Consider the following 24,278-nt stretch of genomic DNA (forward strand, 5'->3'; position numbering starts at 1 on the left):
TAGTGTATGTAATTTAAAAATGTGTCCGATGACCCTGCGAACCAAGATGGTCGACATGGCTAAAAATAGTACATAGGTTAAAATGCAGTTATTGATTAAAATCTCAGAAACTAAAGCATTTAGAGCAAATCTGGCATGGTCAAAATTGTTTATCAGATCAACATCTATATGCCCTGAAATTTTTACATGGATCGGATAACCCGTTGTTGTGTTTCTGCCCCAGAATTGGTAATTTTTAGAAAATTTTGCAGCTTTTTGTTAATCTCTTGAATATTATTATAAATAGAAATAAACTGTAAAGAGCAATAATGTACAGCAAAGTAAGACCTACAAACACATCACCAAAACGCAATTTTGTCATGAATCCATATGTGTCCTTCGTTTTTTATATGCACATAGACCAAGTCTACAAGGTGAGCGATACAGCCTCTAGTTATTGTTCTGCAACTGCTTAAAAAAATTAATAGGTTTTCATTTTGTATATTGGTTTCTTGCAATGTCAATGTCAGTCTGACAGGGTTCACCTGACCTCTTCCTCATTTCATGGATCAGTGGTCAAGGTTAAAGTTACATGACACAGTACTTTTCTAAAAAGAGCAGTGGGTTAACTACATGTGGTTTATTGAATGATTGGAAGGGATGTACATGTCAGTTTTGCAGGTTTCATCTGACCTTCACCTCATTTTTATAGTTCATTAGTTGATGTAAAGTTTTGTGGTTTTTTAAATAATTTAACCAGTAGGTCAACTTTAGCTGGTGTATACAATGATTGCAAGGTTTACTTTTTTGTCTGGCAGGTATTATATGACATTGACCTCATTTGCATGGTTCTTTAGTCAATGTTAAGTTTTTGGTAATTTGGTCTGTTTTACATACATCAAGCAGTAGGTCAACAACATTTGGTGTATGGAATTATTGTAAGATGTACTTGTCTTTTATTGAAGTAACAGGTAACATCAGACTTTTTACACATTGTTACTTGGATAGATAGTTGTCTCATTGGCACTCTCATATCTTCTAGTTTCTATTGACCTCATTTTCATGGTCCATTGGTCAAGGTTTTTTTTATTATTTTAATCTGTTTTCAGTTACCATAAGCAATATGTCAACTATAGTTGGTGTATGGAGTAATTGTAATGTGGACATGTTTACCAATCTTTAGTTTTGGTGTTTTGATCTGCATTCAGTTACCATTAGCAACAGGTCAAATATAATTTGTAAATAGAATAATTGCAAGGTGTACATGTCTGTTTGATGGGATTTGTCCGACCTTGACCTCATTGGCATTGATCTTGTAAAGTTTGATGTAAGCTTGTAGGAAAACCTTTATATTTAAACTTACATGCTTGCTGTATAACTCCAAATGAATAACCAATCATCAATACGTAATTAAAATAGGAACATTTTATATTTTATAAAATCAGATCTTTATTAGTATAAAGAATAACAATAACATAAAACTGTGTATAAATAATAACCATTGCACATAGTAGAATACATGCTAACATATACAAAGACCATAAGGAAAGGTTCCTTATTGCATAAATAGTCTCTATGACATTATATATAGCTAGGCTTCTGACACACAATAAATGTGGTGATAGATCTTAAAAATTTTAAATGGGTTTAATATTTGTATTGCTATTGAGCAATTTTAAGCAATTGGAAGATTTCTTGCTATTGCACAATACTTCATATGATAACTAACACATTCTGTTTGTTGTGTTTCTCCAATCAGTACTTTTTGCTTTTATATATACAATTGAAAAATGGAAAATTTTAAGAAAATATTACAAAAAGTCATGAACAAAAAATTACCCTCCCAAATTTGTTTTGTCCCCCCCCCCCCTTTGAAGTCTCAATCCCAGCCTCCCCTTAGAGGTATGGTTCCTTTTTTCCTAGCAGTTCAATTTCAGAGAGATACATACACTTAAACACAAATTATTGGATACTAGAACAATTACAGAGTCAATTACAGAATTGGCCAATATATACTATTGACCACCGGTAAAAGAAAGATGTCATTTTGAAAGTTAAATCATTAAGAATATATTTTCCTTAATATGATCATGAAATGATTTGTAGATCCAAATTTGATAATAATTAATTTAAGGCCTACACTGAACAAATAAATTTGATCTATGACACAATATATATAAATACAATATAGCTATATATATTAAACAAAGCACACAGATGGATTCATGACAAAATTGTGTTTTGATGATGGTGATATTTTGGTATATCTTACTTTACTGAACATTCTTGCTGCTTACAATTATTTCTATCTATAATGAACTTGGCCCAGTAGGTACATAAGTAATATTTTGTAAAAAATTACAAAATTTATGAAAATTGTTAAAAATTTACTATGTACGGCAATAACTTCTTAAGGGGTCAATTGACTTTTTTGGTCATGTTGACTTATTTTTTAGGTCTTACTTTGCTGTACATTTTTGCTTTTTACAGTTTATTTCTATCTATAATATTAATAATAATTCAGGGGCAGCAACCCAACAATGCATTATGAGTTGCCTGAATGGTCTGAAAATTTCAGGACAAATATATCCTGACCTAATGAACAATTTCATCTTTGAAATATCTTCTCTAAATGCTTTGGTTTCAGAGATAAGAGCCAAAAACTGCATTTTGCCCTATGTACTATTTTAAGCTATGTCGGCCACCTTGAATCGCAAGTGGATTCATCGGATTCAATTTTAAAACTTGATACCCTAATGATGATTGTGGACAAGTTTGGTTTAAATTTTATAAGTAGTTTCAGAGAAAAAGATTTTTGTAAAAGATTACAAAAAATTGTTAAAAAATGACTATAAAGGGCACTAACTCCTTAAGGGGTCAACTGACCATTTTGATCGTGTTGACTTATTTTTAGATCTTACTTTGCTGAACATTATTCCTGTTTACAGTTTATCTCTATCTATAATAATATTCAAGATAGTAATCAAAAACAGCAAAATTTCCTTAAAATTACCAATTCAGGGCAGCAATCTAACAACGAGTTGTCGATTCATCTAAAATTTCAGAGTAGATACTCAAATGATGTTTGTGGCTAAGTTTGGTTTAATTTTGCCCAGTAGTTTCAGAGAAGATTTTTGTAAAAGTTAACGACGATGGCGACGGACGCCAGGTGAGCTAAAAACGAAATTCTTTCTAAAGTATCTTCCTAAATATGCAATTCATACGTAAAATAAATGCTACTAAAAGTTAAATAAATTTGTCCAAATAGGGAATACTACAAATATGAATCACTTCAATATATATATATATATATATGTATATCAAAAGAATCATGAGATCAGATTCAGGCTTAACCCTTATTACAAGTGTCTTTAAAACAATATTAAAAGCTCATCTATTCTATGTGAAAATGACAATGAAAATGATGGTCATAGTATGAACGTAGTCAGGTCGTAAGAAGAGCGTGCTGTGCTAGAATCGTACTATGGTCGTGACCAGCGTGGTATAGTCGTAGTGGAAGCGTACATGTAGTTGGGTCGCAGTGAGCACGTGGTGGTCGTAGTGATGTCGTAATAACGTCGCTGTGAGATCGTAGCGCAGTCTCCCCGAATAGAATCACGCTTTCGCTATGGTCTCGCTACGATGGTACAACGATCTTTGCGATCAAAGCGACGTTATTACGACATCTATGAAAGGCCGATCATGTCAAAAACCCGATAAAGTAACGCGATAAAACCCCATTTAACGCGATAAATACAGTTTTAACGCGTTTAAACAAGATTTTAACGCGTTAAGAAATCAATATATTTAACGCGTTAAACTTTGCAAATATCAAGTTTGGTATTTAACCCGTAGGTGAAAAAAGACGTTTATCGCGTTAAAATATCCGTTGCACTGGCCACATGTGTCATAATGAATCACATTAACGCGTTAAATTCAACACAATTACGTTGCTACGATACATTACTTTAACGCGTTAAAACAATTTTAACGCGTTCAAACATCATTTAACGCGTGAAAACGTCGTTTAACGCAAAACATCGTTGGATGGAGTTATGGAATAATGTTGCTAACGAATACAATGATCTGTTCGCATTTTTTGGAGTATCGTGGTGTCCTGGACATTACAGACGAGAAGGATAATGAAGATATTACATTTCGTCTTCCTCTCACGATTAAACCATTCTCTTTAACAAACCAGATTTCAAAATAGTAAACACGGTTTGTAAACTAAAAACCATACAAATTCTAATGTCCTATTTGTAACAGGTATCTTGAACAACATACTATCAAAAACAAGTGCTGCAAATGAAAAAAACCACCACAAACACAAGAAGATGACACCAATGAAGACGATAACATTTTAGCACACTCGGGAATGAATTACAGCCTTCAACGTGTAGCCTTGGTTCACACCGAACAGCAAGGTATCAAGGGTCTTAAAAAAGACTAATGTAAAATCATTCAAACAGGAAAGCCAACGGTCTAATCTATAAAAAGAAAATGAGGAACACTTATGAAGCACATCAACAAACGACAACCACGGTACCAGGTACCTGACTTAGGACAGGTGCAAACAAATGCAGTGGGTTAAAACGTTTTAATAGGCACCAACCTTTATCCAACTTGAAACAATGGTGTGATATCACAACGTAGAAAGACACACTTTAAAATATCAACTGAAATGGCTTTACTCAATCAAATGACATATTAAAATAACTAATGAAGATACACTGAACGAATAAATTTGATCTATGACTCAATGTAAATACAAAATAAAACAATGGGGTTAGAGTCAAACAATATCGGAAAGACAATCATAGCCTTGAACATAATTCAGGACTGATAAAGGACAGAGAAACGGACGGACAGTCAGAGAGAGTCTCTTTCAGCTTTACAGGTAGGGCATTAATTATAGCGCCCATTGTAAAAGGGGGGGGGGATAAATAATATGTTCTCCATACATGCCGGAAAATACAAACAAAACAGAACAACGCAGTATTTAGAGGTAAAAATGTCGAAAATGAATGATTGCGCGGCAAAAAAAAAAACCCTACTTAGTAAGTAGTAAAACTAAAGAATAACATCCTCTTTCCCCAATTGATATCAAATGGTCATCCTCTTACTTTTGGCACAGATTCATTACCTTATTGGGCATGGTTTACTAGATACTGGATGCCTGCTCTTAAAAGCCTCTTGTTTTAAATATGTTCACAATTCACACACGATTGCTAGCTGATAATTCGTCTACATAAGACTCACCAATGACGCTCGAATGAAAAACTAGAGGCTCTCAAGAGCCTGTACCGCTCACCTGACTCTACTTGGGTTTTTGAAAACGTATAAAAAAAGATATTTTGGTTTAATATTGCATTCTGTTCTGTGGTTTTTTAAAAGAAGACATTTTTATGTATTTCCCTTGGGTCCTATGTTGAACTAAGTCCCTTGATTGCGGCCATCTTGGATGATGGATCGGCTACAAAGTAACAACACTTGGTCAGCACCTCATCAGGAACATTCATGCCATGTTTGGTTCTATTCCATTCCGTGGTTCTCTAGAAGAAGTACAAATGTAAAAAGTTAACGACGACGACGACGGACGACAGACGACGGACGCCAAGTGATGAGAAAAGCTAACTTGGCCCTTCGCGCCAGGTGAGCTAAAAATTAAAAAAAGGGCGGTTATCTGACTGACAGCCGTGTAACAATATCCGATTGTTATGTTAAACTGAGGTATGGTTGATAGATATATTAAAGATATGTCATGTTTTCACCATCTGCAGCAAAAAAACTTCACTTGTAGAGACTTATGTAAGTATACGTCAAACTAACATAGTGTATGTTAAACCCCAATGTTAGATACAGACATCAAAAGATGCAAAAAGACCAAGTAAAGTATCTGAAAGACCTGACATATAAACAAAATTTATTCAAGACGAAGCGTAAAGACAGGTTGACAAATTTAAATCTAGCTAGCCTTTTTTAAATTAACATGATCAGTCCATGTAAGTAAGGTTAAATGACATTAAACGTTGCTTTAAACACGTTACAGTAGCTTTTAACGCTATAAAGTTGCATTAAACGCGTTAAAGTTTCATTTAACGCGTTAAAGTTGCATTTAACGCGTTACAGTTGTTTTTAACGCGTAAAAGTTGCATTTAACGTGTTAAAGTTGCATTTAACGCGTAAAAGTTGCATTTAACGCGTTAAAGTTGTATTTAACGCGTTAAAGTTGCATTTAACGCGTTAAAGTTGTTTTAACGCGTTAAAGATGTGTTTAACGCGTTAAAGATGCGTTTAACGCGATAAAGTTGTTTTTAACGCGTTAAAGTTGAATTTAACGCGTTAAAGTTGAATTTAACGCGTTAAAGTTGCGTTTAACGCGTTAAAGTTGCGTTTAACGCGTTTAAGTTGTTTTTAACGCGTTAAAGTTGCATTTAACGCGTTAAAGTTGCATTTAACGCGTTAAAGTTGCATTTAACGCGTTAAAGTTGCGTTTAACGCGTTAAAGTTGCATTTAACGCGTTAAAGTTGCATTTAGCGCGTTAAAGTTGTTTTTAACGCGTTAAAGATGCGTTTAACGCGATAAAGTTGTTTTTAACGCGTTAAAGTTTAATTTAACGCGTTAAAGTTGCGTTTAACGCGTTAAAGTTGTTTTTAACGCGTTAAAGTTGCATTTAACGCGTTTAAGTTGCATTTAACGCGTTAAAGTTGCATTTAACGCGTTAAAAATGCTTGTCACCTGTGAAAGTTGCATTTTTCTTTTCTTTTTACGCGGTAACCTTCTTTTAACGCATTAAACCCTCTTTTAACACGTTAAACCTTCATTTAACGAGTTAATTCTTATTTTAACGCGATAAGTAATTAATGAAGATGATATCAAAAATGTGCTGAAAATCAATAAACTTTATCGCGTTAATTGACAAAGTTATGACACATGTGGCCATTTCATTTAGTAAGTTTCGAGTAAAATCTGACGCCTTAAATTGTAGTTATGGCGATGAAGAAAGCATTTTCGGTAATTTTTTGTAGTTTTGTGCTTAACGCGTTAAATTATAAAATAACGCGTTAAAAATTATTTAAACGCGTTAAAACTGTACTTATCGTGTTAAATGTGATTTTAACGCGTTATTTTATCGGGTTTTTGACATGAACGGCCTTTCATAGACATCACTACGACCATCACGTTCTCACCGCGACCCAACTACGCTTCTTCTACGATCATACCACGTTTACACCATACTGTTCAAGACCACAGTACGATTCTAGTACGCCCTGCCGTTCTCATCACGCTCTTCTTACGACCTCACTACGTTCATACTACGACTATCATTCTCATTGTCATTTTCACATAAAATATATTTAATCTCTCCAGATTTTATTTGTCTGTATGTAATTAGGACTGATTTTTCTCTAACGGCTCAACCATGCTTATCGTTTTTATATAGATTAGACCGTTGCTTTTCCGTTTAAATAGTTTTACACTGGTAATTTTTTGGGCCCTTTATAGCTTGTTTTTCGGTGTGAGCCAAGGCTCCGTGTTGCAGGCCGTACCTTGGCCTATATTGGTTTACTTTTATAAATTATTACTTGGATGGAGAGTTGTCTCACTGGCACTCATACCAAATCTTCATATATCTATTGACACACCTGTGTCATATCTCCTATCGTTCACTACACTATCGTCATTTGAGCTATATGGACCAGCAATAAGATTGTAATTTAGGTTGGATTGGTCGGACCTCTGCTTGGTCAGGATTCGCTCTTTTGCTCCCTCTGCCTTTACATCAACCGCTATCACCACGCCCACATGTTCTAGTGGATTTTGGTGGCATGACTGTATCATTTCCAAGAAATCTACGTACTTATCAGAAATATAAGGAATGGAACTGTATTGATATGGAACATGTTGTTGACGTTATTGCTGAGAACATAGTAAGGAATGACACCAAAAGTTCAATGGGGGGTAAAAAAAAACTTAATTTGCTCTGTTTTTTAACTGCCCCCACTGCCCGAACTACCCCACTCCCTTCTAAACTTAATTTTTGACCAGATGCTCCGCAGGGCGCAGCTTTATACGACCGCAGAGGTTAAACCCTGAACACTTGGAGCAAGTATGGACACAACATTCAAGCTGGATTCAGCTCTAAATTTGGATTGTGATTAAATACTTGACACAGCATAGGTTTCTGACACAGAATGAATGTGGTCTAGTGAACTTAAAATATTTTTTTTGCCTTTGAGCAATTCACTATGCTGTTGAATATTAATCCTCTCAAAAAAATGTTTGAAGAAATTTTCTTTTTATTTATGAAATCTAAAATGAGAAAAATTGAACACCCCCCACCCAATTTTTTTTCACATGCCTCTTTCCCCAAAACTGATCTCAATTCAAATTTCTAATGGAGTTTGCAACAATAACTACTCATTTAAATACATCATAAAATATTAAAATGTAAAAAAAGTGCTTGTTATCACTGAATGGTAAAGATTGTTTTAATTTATCAGTTGGTAGTAAAATTGAACATACATTGTATATTGTATAAAACAATGATTTAAGTTGATTCAACTACTATTCTGGACAAAGAAAGATAACTCCAATTGAAAATTCCTTGCTATTGCGCAATATTGTGCAATTAGGTATTTCTTGCTATTGCGCAATACTGTGCAATTGAAAATACTTGCTATTGCACAATACTGTGCAATTCAAGATTTCTTGCTATTGCACAATAAAAATATAATAATTTTGGATCCTGATTTGGACCAACTTGAAAACTGGGCCCATATTCAAAAATCTAAGTACATGTTTAGATTCAGCATATCAAAGAAGCCCAAGAATTCAATTTTTGATAAAATCAAACTTAGTTTAATTTTGGACCCTTTGGACCTTAATGTAGACCAATATGAAAACGGGACCCAAAATTGAGAATCTACATACACAGTTAGATTTGGCACTATCAAAGAACCCCAATTATTCAATTTTTAATGAAATCAAACAAAGTTTAATTTTGGACCCCGATTTGGACCAACTTGAAAACTGGGCCAACACTAAAAAATCTACGTACATTTTTAGATTCAGCATATCAAAGAACACCAAGGATTCAATTGTTGTTTAAATCAAACTAAGTTTAATTTTGGACCCTTTGGACCTTAATGTAGACCAATTTGAAAACGGGACCAAAAAATAAGAATCTACATACACAGTTAGATTTGGCATATCACAGAACCCCAATTATTCAATTTTTGATGAAATCAAACAAAGTTTAATTTGGAACCTTTGGACCCCTTATTCCTAAACTGTTGGGTCCAAAACTCCAGAAATCAATCTCAACCTTCCTTTTATGGTCATAAACCTTGTGTTTAAATTTCATAGATTTCTATTTACTTATACTAAAGTTATGGTGCGAAAACCAAGAAAAATGCTTAGTTGGGCCCCTTTTTGATCCCTAATTCCTAAACTGTTGGGACCTTAATTCCCAAAACTTATTCCCAACCTTCCTTTTGTGGTCATAAACCTTGTGTCCAAATTTCATAGATTTCTATTTACTTAAACTAAAGTTATAGTGCGAAAACCAAGAAAATGCTTATTTGGGTCCTTTTTTGCCCCTAATTCCTAAACTATTAGGACCAAAACTCCCAAAATCAATCCCAACCTTCCTTTTGTGGTCCTAAACCTTGTGTTTAAATTTCATGGATTTCTATTTACTTAAACTAAAGTTATAGTGCGAAAACCAAAAGTATTCGGACGACGACGACGCTGACGCCAACGGGATACCAATATACGACCAAAAAAATTATAATTTTTGCGGTCGTATAAAAATTGATTGGCTAATATTGATATATGTAAAAATCAATGTCGAATAAGCAAAACTTGCAGTAGTTTAACCCCACACCCCCAAACTTGTTTTAGAAGCGTGATAAGATCGTGTTGCAATCGGATAACTCGTGGTGTGGTCGTAGTGAGAACGTGATGCATGATAAACGGAGATAACTCCAGAACACGTTTTGACAAAATGAAATTATTTGTTTATGACAGACAGTTATTAAAGAACAATACAACTGGACTTATTTTGTCTTCGCAGTTCTTCTTCTCTACGGCACTGATCAAGTTCGTCCTTTTCTCTCTTGAGTTGTTGGTCATTTTTATATCTGTATAATGTTCGAACAAATTCAGAATCCTTACCATGAGCCCTGATTGCCACTTGAATGTGTTTATTAGAAATGTCCACATGCTCTTTAAGTAGACGCAATGATTCATTGCTTCCAAGATGACAAGCAGCCCACATGCATTTTTCTTGAGTATTCAACCACCATTCTTTTTCTAATAATGAATCTTTTATAGGTGGATTAATTAATATATGACTTGCAAGTTTTAATTTTGGTTTTTCCTGATGAAACAAGTACCATAAGAATCCATAAAACTGGGATTTTTCTTTCTGTAATAATTCTACATAACTGTCAAATTTATTAGTGATGAAATTGTGTTCAATGAAGTCTACAAAGGTATCATCATCTAATGCTTCGTGTGTTGCTACATTGTCAATATTTCCATCTTTTATCTCCTTAATAAATCTTTCTAATAAGATTTGATAATGTTTTGGATAAATACGTAAACACAAATCTCTGTTTTGATTGTTAACATGATTCTCATGAACTGTAGCAGTTGCTCTGTTGTGATTTGATTTGCCAACACGTACATATTCTATAAGGAATTTACTACTACATTTACTCAAAGCAAGTGATAAACCTTCAAGTGAGACAGTGTTTAATCCAAGTGTCAAACAGACTGCATCGCCAAAAGCTTTATGTACAAATTCACATGAATTATTTTCTTCGTTGTATTTGAAATAAATACCATTATACCCTTTAATGGTGAAATTTGCTAAATGATTAAAAATTTCAGAACTTCGAGATCCTTTAATTGAACAAATGTTGGCAAGTTCTTTGAATATCAGGTTTTCTTCATTCCTTAAACTGTTTTCAACATATTCAATAAAAATCTTTCCATCCTGACTAAGAATTAACAACAGCAAATAAAAGTGGTACTTTTTTCCTTCTTGGTCTTCCATCTGCTTTTGTAAATATGTCACTTTGTCGATAAAAAGCTCTAGTGGGTGGTGAAAAAAATCAACACCCCTTCTAAAATAATGGTCATTACATACAAATTTGTAACAACACTCAATAAATCCTACAGGTGTATATATGCGTGCAACATGCCTAAGAGTCCTGGCCGATATTCTAGGGTTTTCAGATTCCAGGTCTTCATCCCTATAGTCTAAGCATATCTGTACCTTAGTTAAATCTTCTTTCAATGCATATTTAAAGTACTCATTTATCATAAGATATCGCTCATTTTCATCAAAAGTAAATTCTTCTTCCATATCAAATCTGAATCTTTCAAAGTCTTTAAAAAATGGAAAATCTCTGAGAGAATTTTCATATTCACACCAAATTATGCTTGGCATTGTTGTCACAATTAATATTAAAGGAGAACGTTTTATAAATTCTAACATATTTGACAAAGGGCGTTCCCAGTTTGTTGAAAATGTATGTTTATCAAATGTACCGCTGGATCCAAACATACCTTCTAACCAAATGATAGATTTATCGTTTGGATGTATATGTATACATGAATTCCATTGCTCGGGTGATGATATTATAACAGGATTCAAGTGGTTATCTGCTATATCTTCATGAGTGTAATAGTACAATAATTCCTTAACCATAGATTTTTTTCCACATCCAAAATTTCCAGTAATGACAAGGAATTGTACTCTTTCCAGTTTTCTTATGGCTTCTAGAAAAGCAACTGTTTTATCCATTCTTATACCTGTGTTAATGTGATTCTGTATGACAACCTTTGTTCTTGCTAAAACATAATATTTGAAATATTAAAGTGTATGTTTATTTGAGGAAAATTAATGATGTAACGATATGCATTTTATGTGTGAGAGAAAAGAAGGCTGTTTTGTTTTTTTTTAATACATTCAAACCAAAGTATTGTTATTCATTTTATTATGCATACTTATAGTATAACTAATTGCCGTATTTGAATATCAAAAATAAGACAACGCGTGACCGAACGACGCATGGATTAAACGAGTGCGCAGCACGAGTTTAATCCATAGTGGCGTTCGGTCACAAGTTGTCTTATTTTTTATATTCAAATACGGCGATTAGTTATACTTTTTATTACATTGGCTAATGGCTTTTTTTTATGAAATTAATGTAGAAAATGTAAGGAACTATATATTTTTCCTACGCATTCACAATTTGTTTTGATCTATACAATCTACCATTTTCTACATTTGAAAATGCCTTTATCAAGTCAGGAATATGACAGTCGTTGTCCATTGGTTTGATGTGTTTTGTCAATTGTTTTTGCCATGTGATCAGGGACTTTCCGATTGAATATTCCTTCGAGTTCAGTATTTTTGTGATTTTACTTTTTATACACATTTATGTCTTTAAACTAATCATGTCAATATTTCACATTAAAAATATATGTAAACCAACAATTTAAACATGAGCGTGTCCACGGTACACGGATGCCCAACTCACACTTTCATTTTCTATGTTCAGTTGACCATGAAATTGGGGTAAAAACTCTAATTTTGCATTAAAATAAGAAAGTTCTAATCATAGGAAACATGTGTACTAAGTTTCAAGTTGATTGAACTTCAACTTCATTAAAAACTACCTTGACCAACAAGTTTAACCTGAAGCGGGACAGACAGACGGACAAACGGATGCAGACCACAAAATATAATGCCTCTCTAGTAGTAGAGTACTATCGTAGGTGGTCATAAAACCCATGGTTGGCCCTTGCAAACATATCCAGGACTAAAATGCAACAAAACCAAACTAGGACCAATTTAAATAATAAACTGTTAGATCAATAACAAAAGCTATGTCTTGTATGTGTAACCTTATCACAAAGTTAAACAATAGCTAATATTTCAGATGCACATGTAAGTCTCCCTTCCATGACGATCGTCATTTTATTTCCAATTATTTTGAAACAAACTGCATGACTTGTTATGTATAGTTCTGAGAAAATATGGCAGTTTGTTACAGGCAGACATACATAGGTTACCTAGTATTTCCCAATCTTTATTTTTCATTTGTATGTGACTTTGACCAAGGGCAAAAAAATGTAGTTACTAATTCCAAAAAAATGTGAAACTTACTATCTAAATTATCCAAAGTCTCACTAGTATGACTGTCTGTTCTTTCAACAGGAGCAGCTGTTCCTATAACAATTACATGAATTAAAAAGGTAAGAATATTTTATTCATCATCAGTATATTTATTATGGACATATATACATGATATACATAGTTTGTTACCCCGATTTTGTTTTTTGTCCATGGATTTATGAGTTTTGAACAGCGGTATACTACTGTTGCCTTTATTTATACATTGAATTATATAAAAAAAACTACTAGTAAACTGATCAATATTATAGGAGGGTAGTAATGCCCTTTGATGTCAAGCGTCAAACAGTCATTTTCGGCTACCATTAGCGTCAAATTGGTTAAAATTCTACCGTGATTAGTCAAAATATCCTTATCGTGATTCGTCGGAGGTCTCAAATAATTATCGATACCGTCATTTTTGGAGAAAAAAAATTCAAACGTGATTCATCAAAATCAGTCGATGTTTTTATCGTCTAAAAGAAAGTGTACATTTTACCGGCATAATCCAAAAATTACCGTTAAATTCATTTGGCCAGAATTTTTACCGTTATTCGTCATGAAAGTACCCCTATTACGACCCTCTTATAGACATGATAGATGTATCACAATTATAAAATTAATTATAATTGTGTATTGTCCTGTAATGTCACAATTGTGCTTATTTCAATTTTAAAGATTACAGAAAATGATTTTATGCTGATATTTAGTATTTTGTTTTAAAGGTTCAGCAAAAGGAATTGAAAAATATGACTAAAGAGAAACATGGCCAAAGCAGTAGGTCCAGTAAGGCAATTTTTTGGCCCTCAAAATACACGACATATAGCAGTTTTACAAAATTGTTAAAATGTAAACTTTCAGCTATTCATTGGAAAGTAGAATACTTCTGTTACATAAATATGGGCTTTTTTGACAATACAATGCACATGCAAGTATCAGGTACTAGCATCATTAAGTTCATGCTGAATTACTGAAATATTCACAATGTTAGCATTTGAGACAATTTTTAGACGGTTTCTGTCTTAAATGGAATCATCACACACCATCTCTTCTCAGTTCTAATATTTTTTTATATACAATGTATATATAATGTATTGTTTGTATGCATGCTTTGTAAATATTTTATTGTTATAAATTGTTATGGGAGAAGACTATATTGTCATTTTGTTTATTTTCTTTGGTTACATCTTCTGACATAAGACTCGGACTTCTCTTGAACTGAATTTTAATGTTCGTATTGTTATGCATTTATTTTTCTACATTGGCTAGATGTATAGGGGGAGGGTTGAGATCTCATAAACATGTTTAACCCCGCCGAATTTTTGAGCCTGTCCCAAGCCAGGATCGAGCATCTGGCCTTTGTTGGTCTTGTATTATTTTTAATTTTAGTTTCTTGTGTACAATTTGGAGATGAGTATGGCGTTCATTATCAAAGAACTAGTATATATTTGTTTAGGGGCCAGCTGTAGGACGCCTCCGGGTGCGTGAACTTCTAGCTACATTGAAGACCTGTTGGTGACCTTCTGTTGTTGTCTATTCTATGGTTGGGTTGTCTCTTTGACACATTCCCCATTTCCATTCTCAATTTTATATAAGTGGCCACATTTGTATTCATTCTTAATAATATTTAAATGTAAATTGTATTTCAAGTTGATGATAATACATAACATATATAAAGGTTGAGGATGAACACAGATGCGGCCACTTTCATTTTTGACAAAAAACCATCTGGAAAGTGACCTATTATGGCATATTTGACATGTTTGATAGATTTTTAATATCTAAGCTTGCATTTGAGCGTCTAAATCAGTTCAAATCTTACTCATAAACTAATTAAATCTACTAAAGTAGACACTTAAGTTTTTTAAAAGTTTCCAACATTTTCATCGGATGGACCTGAAGTTTAAGGCCAAAATCGGCCCTTAACCTACTCCTTTATATATGATACATATAATTTTTACACTTCAGTGACTGCATTTTATACACTGGTTTGAACTAGAACTTTACGAGACTAGCCTTTAATTAAAATATACACCCTTCTTATTTTTGTCTCACCTTGACCAAGTCAAAAAGCTCGGCTTATGTATGCTGTTTATGACAGCATCGGCAGCTAAATAAACAATGTATAAAGTTGTGATTAGGCCAGTTTAAGAAGAACATCTAGGTTTATGTAGTTGTATTAGTAGTAGATTAGTCAACCCACTCCTTTAGTCATGGTTTAATGACTTTGAAATTTTGCAATACTTTAGATGTTGTATTTTGTTGTTAGGTCAGTTAAAGGGGAACCATTAGTGGTAGGTCAATGAAATTTGGTATGTAGAAATATTAGCATTGACACATCTCATCTAAATGTAAATTATTTTTCTCTACCCCTTCAGCCATTGACCATTGACTTATGGTTTGCATAGTTTACATGTTAAGTGTGTGAAATGATCCGTTTAAGAGGAAACTCTATAAAGGTAACAGTTTTCAAGAAATCGACAAAACTTATATTTTATCATGCGTTCTGTTTTTTGCCTTGACAGCTATTTTGGTTGTCAGGCAGGGTAATCTGACAAATGTGTTTTTATCTAGATTACCAAGTAAGGATTGTGGCCAAGTTTGGTTAAATTTAGGTTTGTAGTTTTAAAGGAAAAGATATTTTTTTTCAAGTAAATTGACAATGACGACATGCGACAGACACCAAGTGATTGGGAAAGCTCACACTGGCCTTTTAGGTCAGGAAAGCTAAAGATGCATCTGGTCATTTTAATTTTTCAATGCCTGGTTGTTAACTGAAGTGAAGTTAGTAGAGATTGGTCAGGATTTCTAGCTCAAACATTTTATGTTAAATAAGTTAGAACTGTTCATATGCAGAATTCAATGGCATTTTTTCTTTATGTTCAAAGGGACTCTGATAAATGAAAACTCTTTTATTTCAGTGTGATTTTCGTCACCTTTGAGCCGTAATGTTATGTATATCTATGAAATTTAATAGGACCAATTCAAATTGAAAAATTTGCAGGTATTAAATGTTTTTTTTTTTCAATTTCAACATGTTCAAAGCAAAACAATACCACTACGATAAGAAATTTGAAATTTTTGGACCATTCAGGCAACATGAGTTCAGTGAACTTTACTTCAGGCAAGAATTTTTCCAAATAGATATAAAAAACATTGTATATATACAATATCATGCATCAAACTAAGATAAAAGGTAATGCCTTAAAACCTGATAAAAAAACATATTTGCACATTTTTTAAGCCCAAATGGGGACAACCATATTCAATGACAGACACAGTGTTCTGCCACTAGTTAGACGCTGCAGCCAAAATGTCTGCTGGAATTTGTCCAAAATAGTTAATGCCATTTGTCCATGTACATTTTTGACATTGATATAATCACATATCAATGTCATGAAGAAAAAAAAAACTCTTTTTCTGCTAAACTCATCTTAACCAAAAATGTTAAAGTAACTTCTTCTCTCTTATTACACACGGTACAATTTTTTTTTGGCATGGTACTTATTTTTGTTGATTTCATGACCACTATTGGCACTAATTTAGTGCTTAAAGAAATGCAAATAGACTTGAATATATTAAATGTGTTTTCAAAGCCTTACATTTAAGTATGTCTGAAAAAAAATTCTCCAATCCCACTGAAAGGATATATATATATCCATATATCCATAAAATTGCAGTGTATAAATATATAGCACACCATAATGATGATTATACATAAAAGCGGTTATCAATTTTTTTTCATATAATTTAAAATGCCTATCATACATACCTGTAGAAAAGTTGATGTTCTCAGACTGAAATACAGTAACATTGTTTGTAACTGATGTCCCTACAATATAGAATAAACAGGTAATTTATATACCTATAATAAAAAATATATCAGGTAATTGATGTACTCCTACAAAAGAGAAATATCAGGTAGTTGATGTACCTTTGATAGAGAAATATCAGGTAGTTGATGTACCTTTGATAGAGAAATATCAGGTGACTGATGTACCTTTAATAGAGAAATATCAGGTAACTAACGTACCTTTGATAGAGAAATATCAGGTAACTGATGTACCTATAATAGAGAACTATCAGGTAACTGATGTACCTTTGATAGAAAAATAGCAGGTAACTGATGTACCTATAATAGAGAAATAGGAGGTAACTAATGTACCTACAATAGAGAAATATCAGGTAATAAATGTTCCTTTGATAGAAAAATATCGGGTATCTAATGTGCTTTTGATAGAGAAATATAAGATAACTGATATACCTTTGTTGAAGAAAAATCAGGTAACTGATGTACCTACAATAGAGAAATATCAGGTAACTGATGTACCTTTGATAGAGAAATATCAGGTAACTGATGTACCCACAATAGAGAAATATCAGGTAATTAGTGTACCTTTGATGGAGAAATATAAGGTTACTGATGTACTTACAATAGAGAAATATGAGGTAACTGATGTACCTTTGATGGAAAAATATCAGGTAATTGATGTACCTACAATAGAAGAATATCAGGTAACTGATGTACCTTAAAATGTTAAATAGAGAAATATTAGGTTACTGATATTCCTACAACAGAGAAATATGAGGTAACTTATGTACCTTTGATAAAGAAATATCAGGTAATTGATGTACCTACAATAGGGGAATATCAGGTAACTGATGTACCTACAATAGAGAAATATCAGGTAATTAGTGTACCTTTGAGCGATAAATATCAGGTTACTGGTGTACCTACAAAAGAGAAATATGAGGTTACTGATGTACCTATAATAGAGGATTATGAGGTAACTGATGTACCTATAATAGAGAAATATGAGGTAACTGAGGTACCTACGAGAAAGAAATATCAGGTTACTGATGTACCTTTGATAGAGAAATATCAGGTAACTAATCTACCTATTATAGAGAAATATCGGGTAACTGATGTTCCTTTGATAGAGAAATATCAGGTAACTGTTGTACTTTTGATAGAGAAATATCAGGTTACTGATGTACTTTTGATAGAGAAATAACTGATTAACCTACAATAGAGAAATATCAGAAAATTTATGTACCTACAATCAGGAAATATGAGGTAACTGATATATCTACTATAGGGGATTATCAGGTAAGTGATGTACCTACAATAGGGGAATATCAGGTAACTGATGTACCTATGATAGAGAAAAATCAGGTAATTGATGTACCTACGATAGGAAAGTATCAGGTTACTGATGTACACAGCTACTTTTGCATAAGTACTATTTCTGTACTAAAAATCTGTAGCACTGGAAATTTACTTTTAATATTCAGTACTATTTTGTTACTTTAAAGTTATTGTAATATTTAGGTACCTGTATTTTACAGTACTTAATTTGTACTTGAAATTTAGGTACTACAGATTTTTGGTTACTACCGTTACATTTCAGCATTTTAAAAGTTTTTCTATTTCAAATCTCTTAAAATTATGATTTTCAAGCATGGAATATTGTATTATTTCTGTACGAAAATATTAAGTACAAATCAAGTACTGTACAATACAAATACCTAAATATTACAATAATTTTAAAGTAAAGAAATAGTACTAAATATTAAAAGTAAATTTCCAGTACTACATATTTTTAGTACAGAAATAGTACCTCTGCAAAAGTAGCTGTGTACCTTTGATAGAGAAATATTAGGTAACTAATCTACATATCATAGAGAAATATCAGGTAATTGGTCTACCTAAGTCCTTTGATGGAGAAATATTAGGTAACTGATGTACCTACAATCGAGAAATATGAGGTTACTGATGTACCTTTGATAGAGAAATATCAGGTAATTGATGTACCTACAATAGAAGAATATCAGGTAACTGATGTACCGGTACCTACAATAGAAGAATATCAGGTAACTGATGTACCTTCAAATGTTAAATAGAGAAATATTAGGTTACTGATCTTCCTACAATAGAGAATATGAGGTAACTTATGTACCTTTGATAGAGAAATATCAGGTAACTGATGTACTTTTGATAGAGACATAACTGATAAACCTACAATAGAGAACTATCAGAAAATTGATGTACCTACAATAGAGAAATATGAGGTAACTGATGTACCTTTGATAGAGAAATATCAGGTAACTGATATATCTACAATAGGGGAATATCAGGTAAGTGATTACCTACAATATGGGAATATCAGGTAACTGATGTATCTATGATAGAGAAAAATCAGGTTATTGATGTACCTACGATAGGGAAATATCAGGTTACTGATGTACCTTTGATAGAGAAATATCAGGTAACTAATCTACCTATCATAGAGAAATATCGGGTACTTGATGTTCCTTTGATAGAGAAATATCAAGTTACTGATGTACTTTTGATAGAGAAATATCAGGTAACTGATGAACTTTTGATAGAGAAATAACTGATTAACTTAATACAACAGAGAAATATCAGAAAATTGATGTACCTACAATAGGGAAATATCAGATTACTGATGAACCTACAATAGAGAAATATTAGATAATTGATGTATCTGTGATAGGGAAAACTGATGTATCTAAAATTGGGAAATATGAAGTAACTAATGTACCTTTGATCATTGTTGATAGAGAAATATCAGGTAACTGATGTACCTTTGATAGAGAAATATCAGGTAACTGATGTACCTTTGATAGAGAATTATCAGGTTAATGATGTACCTAAAATAGGGGAATATTAGGTAACTGATGTACCTACAATAGAGAAATATGAGGTAACTGAGGTACCTACGAGAAAGAAATATCAGGTTACTGATGTACCTTTGATAGAGAAATATCAGGTAACTAATCTACCTATTATAGAGAAATATCGGGTAACTGATGTTCCTTTGATAGAGAAATATCAGGTAACTGATGTACTTTTGATAGAGAAATATCAGGTTACTGATGTACTTTTGATAGAGAAATAACTGATTAACCTACAATAGAGAAATATCAGAAAATTTATGTACAGCTACAATCAGGAAATATGAGGTAACTGATATATCTACTATAGGGGATTATCAGGTAAGTGATGTACCTACAATAGGGGAACATCAGGTAACTGATGTACCTATGATAGAGAAAAATCAGGTAATTGATGTACCTACGATAGGAAAGTATCAGGTTACTGATGTACACAGCTACTTTTGCATAAGTACTATTTCTGTACTAAAAATCTGTAGCACTGGAAATTTACTTTTAATATTCAGTACTATTTTCTTACTTTAAAGTTATTGTAATATTTAGGTACCTGTATTTTACAGTACTTAATTTGTACTTGAAATTTAGGTACTACAGATTTTTGGTTACTACCGTTACATTTTCAGCATTTTTAAAGTTTTTCTATTTCAAATCTCTTAAAATTATGATTTTCAAGCATGGAATATTGTATTATTTCTGTACGAAAATATTTAGTACAAATCAAGTACTGTACAATACAAATACCTAAATATTACAATAATTTTAAAGTAAAGAAATAGTACTAAATATTAAAAGTAAATTTCCAGTACTACATATTTTTAGTACAGAAATAGTACCTCTGCAAAAGTAGCTGTGTACCTTTGATAGAGAAATATTAGGTAACTAATCTACATATCATAGAGAAATATCAGGTAATTGGTCTACCTAAGTCCTTTGATGGAGAAATATAAGGTTACTGATGTACCTACAATCGAGAAATATGAGGTTACTGATGTACCTTTGATAGAGAAATATCAGGTAATTGATGTACCTACAATAGAAGAATATCAGGTAACTGATGTACCGGTACCTACAATAGAAGAATATCAGGTAACTGATGTACCTTCAAATGTTAAATAGAGAAATATTAGGTTACTGATCTTCCTACAATAGAGAATATGAGGTAACTTATGTACCTTTGATAGAGAAATATCAGGTAACTGATGTACTTTTGATAGAGACATAACTGATAAACCTACAATAGAGAACTATCAGAAAATTGATGTACCTACAATAGAGAAATATGAGGTAACTGATGTACCTTTGATAGAGAAATATCAGGTAACTGATATATCTACAATAGGGGAATATCAGGTAAGTGATTACCTACAATATGGGAATATCAGGTAACTGATGTATCTATGATAGAGAAAAATCAGGTTATTGATGTACCTACGATAGGGAAATATCAGGTTACTGATGTACCTTTGATAGAGAAATATCAGGTAACTAATCTACCTATCATAGAGAAATATCGGGTACTGGATGTTCCTTTGATAGAGAAATATCAAGTTACTGATGTACTTTTGATAGAGAAATATCAGGTAACTGATGAACTTTTGATAGAGAAATAACTGATTAACTTAATACAACAGAGAAATATCAGAAAATTGATGTACCTACAATAGGGAAATATCAGATTACTGATGTACCTACAATAGAGAAATATTAGATAATTGATGTATCTGTGATAGGGAAAACTGATGTATCTAAAATTGGGAAATATGAAGTAACTAATGTACCTTTGATCATTGTTGATAGAGAAATATCAGGTAACTGATGTACCTTTGATAGAGAAATATCAGGTTACTGATGTACCTTTGATAGAGAATTATCAGGTTAATGATGTACCTAAAATAGGGGAATATTAGGTAACTGATGTACCTACAATAGAGAAATATTAGGTAACTAATGTACCTTTGATAGAGAAATATCAGGTAACTGATGTACCTTTGATAAAGAAATATCAGGTAACTGATGTACCTACAATATAGAAATATCAGGTAACTGATGTACCTACAATATAGAAATATCAGGTTACTGATGTTCCTACAATAGAGAAATATCAGGTTACTTATAATTATGTACCTAGTTACAATAGAGAAATATCAGGTAACTGATGTACCTAGGCCTACAATAGAGAAATATCAGGTAACTAATGTACCTATAATAGAGAAATATCAACTTACTGATGTACCTTTAATAGAGAAATATCAGGTAACTGATGTACCTATAGTACAATAGAGAAATATCAGGTAACTGATGTACCTACAATAGAGAAATATTAGGTTACTGATGTACCTACAATAGAGAAATATCAGGTTACTGATGTTCCTTTGATAGATAAATATCAGGTCACTGTATAACTTAATGTGTCACAAAACAATAAAGAAATTTTGGTGTTTCATTTTGTTTATACTTTTAGTTCTATTTACTTAAGTTTTACTTTATCTTATATACCTGGTTGATCATGCTGTTTTGTACATGAAAAACCAGTGTCTTGCTTACACAGTTTTTGTTTATAATATTATAGCATATTTCATTGTCTATGATGAGTTATTACTATATATTATACCTATGTCATTGTTGTCTTTGTTAGATTAATTTGTATATTTGTTTGATTATTTAAGTCAGCATGATGCGCAGATGTTTTGTGTGTAAATTTACATTGTTTTTACTGCTGGGTCCCAATTATCGTCATATTATCCCAATATGACTGTTTTGGTTACTTACCCAATTCTGTCAATGTTAAGGAACTATGAATATCTGTTAAATAGGTGGGAGGTTTTTTAGCTAGCGATAAAAAAATGATACAACCCACATTTTTTTGGAAAAATGCCTGTTACAAAATCATAACTATGGCAGTTGTTTTTCATCTGTTGATTCATAACATTTGATTTCGGTTGTTTTTATAGGCTTCCTGTTTTTGAATTTTCTTTGGAATTCAGTATTTTTGTTTAACTATTTTAAAGGAAGAGTATGAATGTTCTCCTATAAAGCATCAGGGCTTTCAAATTTAACAAGAAGAATTCCAGGGTTAATGCCTTTATAATAGTAGACTTACCTTCCTGTGACGTGCATGATAATTGTCGATGAACTGTATCTGCAACATACAAGGCACGGTTTAGGCTAACATTTGAATGTGGTAGACATAATTCATCTTCTTTTGAATTTGAAATTGATCGTACATCTTTACCAAAATGTCTTCTTTCAGTTGATTCATTAAAATTTGTAACTTGTTTCTGGTTCACATTTGGAATTTGAATTGGCATAGACGATTCATTTTCAGTTAGAACTTCAGATTTATTCACATTAGATTTTTTGTGAGTGAAAGTATACACATTTCCATAATGTCCACTATCTGTAATTTCTTGCCATGATTCAAGTTCATTTTCAACTAGAACAGAGCATGGATTGTTTTTATTGTCATTTAAAGTTTCACCCTCCTCATTTGCCACAACATTTTGTAATTTAACACTATGTTGATCACAATCTTCTATGCTGCTTTCAACATCACCATGATCAATGTCCGTGTAACATGCTGCTGCCTTGGCCATTTAAGACCTGGAAAATTCCCACATGAAAATAAGCATTGTATATATTAGTGTCTTTCAATAAACATATATTTAGAGCAGTTAGACACATGTTACGGTACCAGTAGTCAGGTGAACTACAAAGTTATCTTTATTTAAATAATATCATACTTACATAATTTGATAATAATGTTTGAATAATCTTCCCTGAATTTTCTCAAAAAAAGTAAATTTTGTTTGCAATCCCACAAAAATTCTCAAGTTTTGAGATGATAAAACATGCCTTTTTCTCATATAAGATCATAATTTTTTATAAGAGTTCAATGTTTCATCTCATTAATTCAACAAAGAAACTGATTGCGCAAAGATCTTAAGTATTTGAACAAGGCCTACAAAAATTGAGCATGCTAGCTGAGTGTTCTGAAGGTAAAGACAAATGAGATGTTCATTGTCCATGAAATTACACTTAAATAATTAGTAAAGAAATTTGCAAAGGAGTCAGACAATTAAAAATTCTATTTGAGCAAAGAAGTCCTTAGAGTACAAGAAAAGAAGTCAGATAGCATGACATTTTTACTTGTATAAGTAAAACGATCTGAATGTCTAAGGGGCATAACTAAGCCAAAAAATAATTTACCTATACAAGTACAAAATACACTTGTATCCAACAAATTTACATAAATACAAGAGTTCTTCAAGTAAATAAAAATTACTTGTACAACTAGTCAAGTAGTACCCCTGACTGACCTGTCTGATTATCAATTATCGAAATTATCTGATTAAAATAAAGTATGAATATATATTGCAAACAAATATACATAATTGATTGGTTTAT

General features: G+C 32.3%; 1 protein-coding gene across 1 annotated transcript; it reads right to left on the minus strand.

Moving 5' to 3' along the window:
* Positions 1-9,352: 9,352 nt before the first annotated feature.
* On the minus strand, positions 9,353-23,173 carry LOC139485350 (uncharacterized; the record flags this gene model as incomplete). The annotated part of the gene is given in 4 exon segments (XM_071269770.1): positions 9,353-11,848; positions 13,170-13,232; positions 16,948-17,007; positions 22,975-23,173. Coding segments are annotated over 4 exon segments (2,148 nt in total), but the record flags the coding sequence as incomplete, so codon positions are not given.
* Between the last annotated feature and the right edge of the window lie 1,105 nt (positions 23,174-24,278).

The sequence above is a fragment of the Mytilus edulis genome, chromosome 8, assembly GCF_963676685.1.
Source record: "Mytilus edulis chromosome 8, xbMytEdul2.2, whole genome shotgun sequence".
NCBI lineage: Eukaryota > Metazoa > Mollusca > Bivalvia > Mytilida > Mytilidae > Mytilus > Mytilus edulis.